Source organism: Galeopterus variegatus, unplaced genomic scaffold, assembly GCF_000696425.1.
Source record: "Galeopterus variegatus unplaced genomic scaffold, G_variegatus-3.0.2 Scaffold109, whole genome shotgun sequence".
In the NCBI taxonomy this organism is placed as follows: domain Eukaryota; kingdom Metazoa; phylum Chordata; class Mammalia; order Dermoptera; family Cynocephalidae; genus Galeopterus; species Galeopterus variegatus.
The window spans coordinates 178151-181971 of NW_007726220.1; the positions used below are offsets into that span (position 1 = coordinate 178151).

Here is a 3821-nt window from a genome sequence, read left to right on the forward strand (position 1 = left end):
AAAAAAAAAAAAAAAAAAAAAAAAATGCTCTTTATAATAAATTCAGACAATAACAGAAGTACATAAATTAAAAAAAAATAGTCTTTCTTTTTTTTTTTTTTTTTTGACCGGTCAGGGGATCGCAACCCTTCGCACGGTGTGGTCTGCACCACGCTCAGCCAGTGAGCGCGCCGGTCATCCCTATATAGGATCCAAACCCGTGGCCTCGGCGCTATGCCACACTCTCCCGAGTGAGCCATGGGGCCGGCCCAAGAAATAGTCTTTCCTTCCTTCTTATCCAACCCACCATTAATGGTATGATGTATGTCTTTTTAGACTTGTTCTTTATGTATAAATATATGCATATGCACAGATATGAGTTTAAGTATACGTGTGTGTCTAGTTTTTATACTGTATATTTTCTGAAACTTGGCATTTTTTGTTTAACATTATATCTTGGGTATCTTTCCAAATCAGTACGTTTAGATTTATCTTTATTTAAAAAAACAAAAACAGAAACAGTTTCATAGTATTTCATCAGATTGCTGGGTCACAGGGTATATGCATTTTTAAAACAAAATATTTTAAGCAAAGCTCAACACATTCCAGTGGATGCATCTGATTTTAGGCCTCCGGCTAAATGACTTTCATCTTCTCTAAGCCTTAGTTTCTTTATCTATAAAATGAGGATAGAAATACCTATAGAGTTGTGAAGATATAAAATCATTTATAACTTAGCTAACATTTGTTGAGGGCCTTTTGTGTACCAGATAGCATTGGCTAGTGTATTTGATAGTTTTCCATAAACTGGGAAGCCTTATGTATGGAAGTTCACCATGAGAATACTACAAAAAGAGATGTGTGCTTCTCTGCGTCTTCTTGCTTACCTTAGTGACATCTCTGAGTCTCTGCTCGATAAGTGCCTCTATACCAACCATTCTCCTCATCCCGACGTCTTGATACGGACTTCTGGGGAAGTGCGGCTGAGTGACTTCTTGCTCTGGCAGGTAGGTAGTTTTCAAGCACCATTATGTATGCGTCAGGCTGAAAACAATGACTGTGCCCACAGAATGGATTAGAGTAGTTCATCCCCACTCCCAGCCCTGCTGGAACCCGAGAATTTGGAAGCAAAAGCTAAAATCTGGAAAAGTGACTCCAGGTTGTGCCTGGTAACATTTGCTATCCCTTCCTCAACTGTCCCTGGCTTTGCAGACCTGTGTGGTTCTTGTTCTCCAAAGTGCGAGGCATCTAGCCTAGAGGGAAATTCAAGGCTATTCAAATGTAGTCAAAACTTCACTTGAGGGCCTGCCCGTGGCTCACTCGGGAGAGTGCGGTGCTGATAACACCAAGGCCCCGGGTTCGGATCCCATATAGGGATGGCCGGTTAGCTCACTGGCTGAGCGTGGTGCTGACAACACCAAGTCCAGGGTTAAGATCCCCTTACCGGTCATCTTTTAAAAAAAAAAAAAAAAACTTCACTTGTGCCCATGTTCAGGGAATGGGACCTCTGCCTTTTATCCTGAGTATAAGCTTCTGCCTTGGCAACCTGCCAGATACCCTCACACCTCTGGGCTAGAACCTTGCCTTACAGTTGATAGCCTTTTCCCTTTGAAATAAAGTACCACGTCTCTGTAAACATGGTCCATGAGGGATATAAACTGTATGCAAACTCTTTCTCAGAGTTTGTCATTGCCTCTCAACTCAGTTATGCCAGCATAGGTAGTCCTCAAAAAGCTCATGTCCAGTTAAATTTGTTTTTGCTTGAAAATTTCCATTCCCTTTTAACTTGGCCCCTGGATAGCCCATGACTGGGGGATGTCCTTTTCAATGAGAGGTTGGAGGGAGAGACTCAGGTCGGAAGGAGTTAACATAATAAATCTACAGAAATTTTAATGGACCACAGTCTTAAAAGGGAATTAAATTAGCTATTGAAGATATTTTCAGTTTTTGGCTGCATTGAAAGAAGTATAATGTGCACCTAATTGTTTTGTGGTCCACTCTGCTGCTCAGATCATGTTTAGAAAGTTTACTTCTGAGCACTGAGACTACATTGGTAAACTAAAGGATTTACCAGAAGAGGCCAACCTAGATAGTAAGAAATCTCATATCTTACAATGAATTAGCAAAGGATGATGGAAAGGTCTGGAAAAGGGAAGCAGGTGACAGTTATTCCTTCAGAAAAAAATGTTGAGTTCCTCCTTTGTGCTAGAAATACAGCTATGACCAAGTAAGAAGTGATCCCTACTGTCTTGAAACTTACAGTTTGTTGGTAAAAACAGACTCCAAACAAGTCATTACAACCTTGGGAACAGATAACAGGCAGATAATCTAGCCTTTAAATATTTGAAAGTATATCCCTTTGAAGAAGAAACAAACTTGTTCCAGAGAACAAACTTGTTCCACTGTACCTGGGACTTTGGTAGAAGTTGCAAGGAAGGTGACATTGGTTTAGCATAACAAGCTATCCAACAACTAAAGTTATCCCCCATGAGGCATTAAATTCCTCACCACTAAAGGTATCAAGCAATGGCTGTCAAGAATATTCTAAAAACAGATTCTTATATCAGTGATTATTATTAAAGTGTAGCCAGCTCTGTGCTCTACTTTATGTATATTATCTCATTTAATCTGCATAGTGCCCTAAAAACTAGGTGTTCTTATGACTCAGTTTTACACTTGAGGAAACTGAGGCCTAGAGAGATTAAATAATTCATAACTCAGATAGATGGTAATTTGTAGAGCCATAATTCAAAGCCAGGCTCTCTGGCTCTAGAGCCCACACTCTGAACCACTGTGCCATACTGCTGCTACTTAAAAATAACAGTGGCAACTAGCATTTGTTCATTGCTGACTTTTGTCAGCCAGTGTGTCTCCGAGGTGACCTCTGAGGGCAAAGAGCCAATAACATAAACTAGATGTTATTTCATAGTCCTAAAATTGGCTCTTAGAAAAATCCTGGTGTAAATGTTGATCTGGTCTCATTTTAGTTCTGCTTGCCACAGGCAGATGATCTAAGTGCCTCAAGTGACCCCTCCCCCATTAGTGAGTGAATCAGGGCTGGCAGCGGCAGCAGCTGTGGCTCAGGATACCTGTGCCATCACATCTATGGGTTTCTGGGTCTGGCTCAGCCTGTTCCTTCTTTGGAGGATCAGGGATGTGGCCCAGCAACACATTACTAAACCATACTCTCTTCCTTCCCTACCTTTCCCAGACCTCCCACTCCTGCTTGGTGTTCCAACCTATACTGTGGCCAGAATACACATTTTGGAACCTCTGTGAAGCCATCCTGCAGTATCAGATGAACCACAGCATGCTTCAGGTAAGAGTTCAGGGCTGGCCTGACCAGATGCGATGGAAGAAAAGGTTAGCATTGCTTAACCATCTTACTATGTACCAGGCACTTCCTTATAAGCATGTTGATGATAATGATAATAGTAGTTACCACTTACTGAGTATTTACTATGTGTCAGGTGAATGTTTCACATGCGATAACCAATAAGAGATAGGAGTGGAGTTCAAGCTGACAAGTCTTTAATCTCTTAAAGTTCCCAGGAAAGGGCTTCTCAGAGAGATAGTCCATTATTCTCTGAAGGTATTAGCCTAACAAAAGCTAGCAGTGGACATATACAAAATCCAAGCACGGGCTCGGCCCCCAATATGAGGAAATTGAAAGAGGAAGTTTAGAACATGAAAAGAAAAAGAGCTAAGTCTCAATTTTCCACTGTCAGCAAGGAATGAATATTAGATCTTTCCACATGACCAAAGCTGCTTCTAAAAACTCAAACTTTTTCTTACCCTTTTTTGATGGAAAACTTTATGAAATGTGTCTTGTACATAATTAA

At 40.8% G+C, this 3821-nt stretch overlaps 1 protein-coding gene across 1 annotated transcript in view; it reads left to right on the plus strand.

Annotated features, from left to right (window-relative positions):
- Positions 1-3821, plus strand: part of DHDDS (dehydrodolichyl diphosphate synthase) — a 30013-nt gene that overhangs the window by 19304 nt on the left and 6888 nt on the right. Inside the window, exons 6-7 of the mRNA XM_008586181.1 lie at positions 872-986; positions 3191-3298. Of these exons, the coding sequence (XP_008584403.1) occupies positions 872-986; positions 3191-3298 (223 nt within the window). The remainder of the gene's footprint in view (positions 1-871; positions 987-3190; positions 3299-3821) is intronic.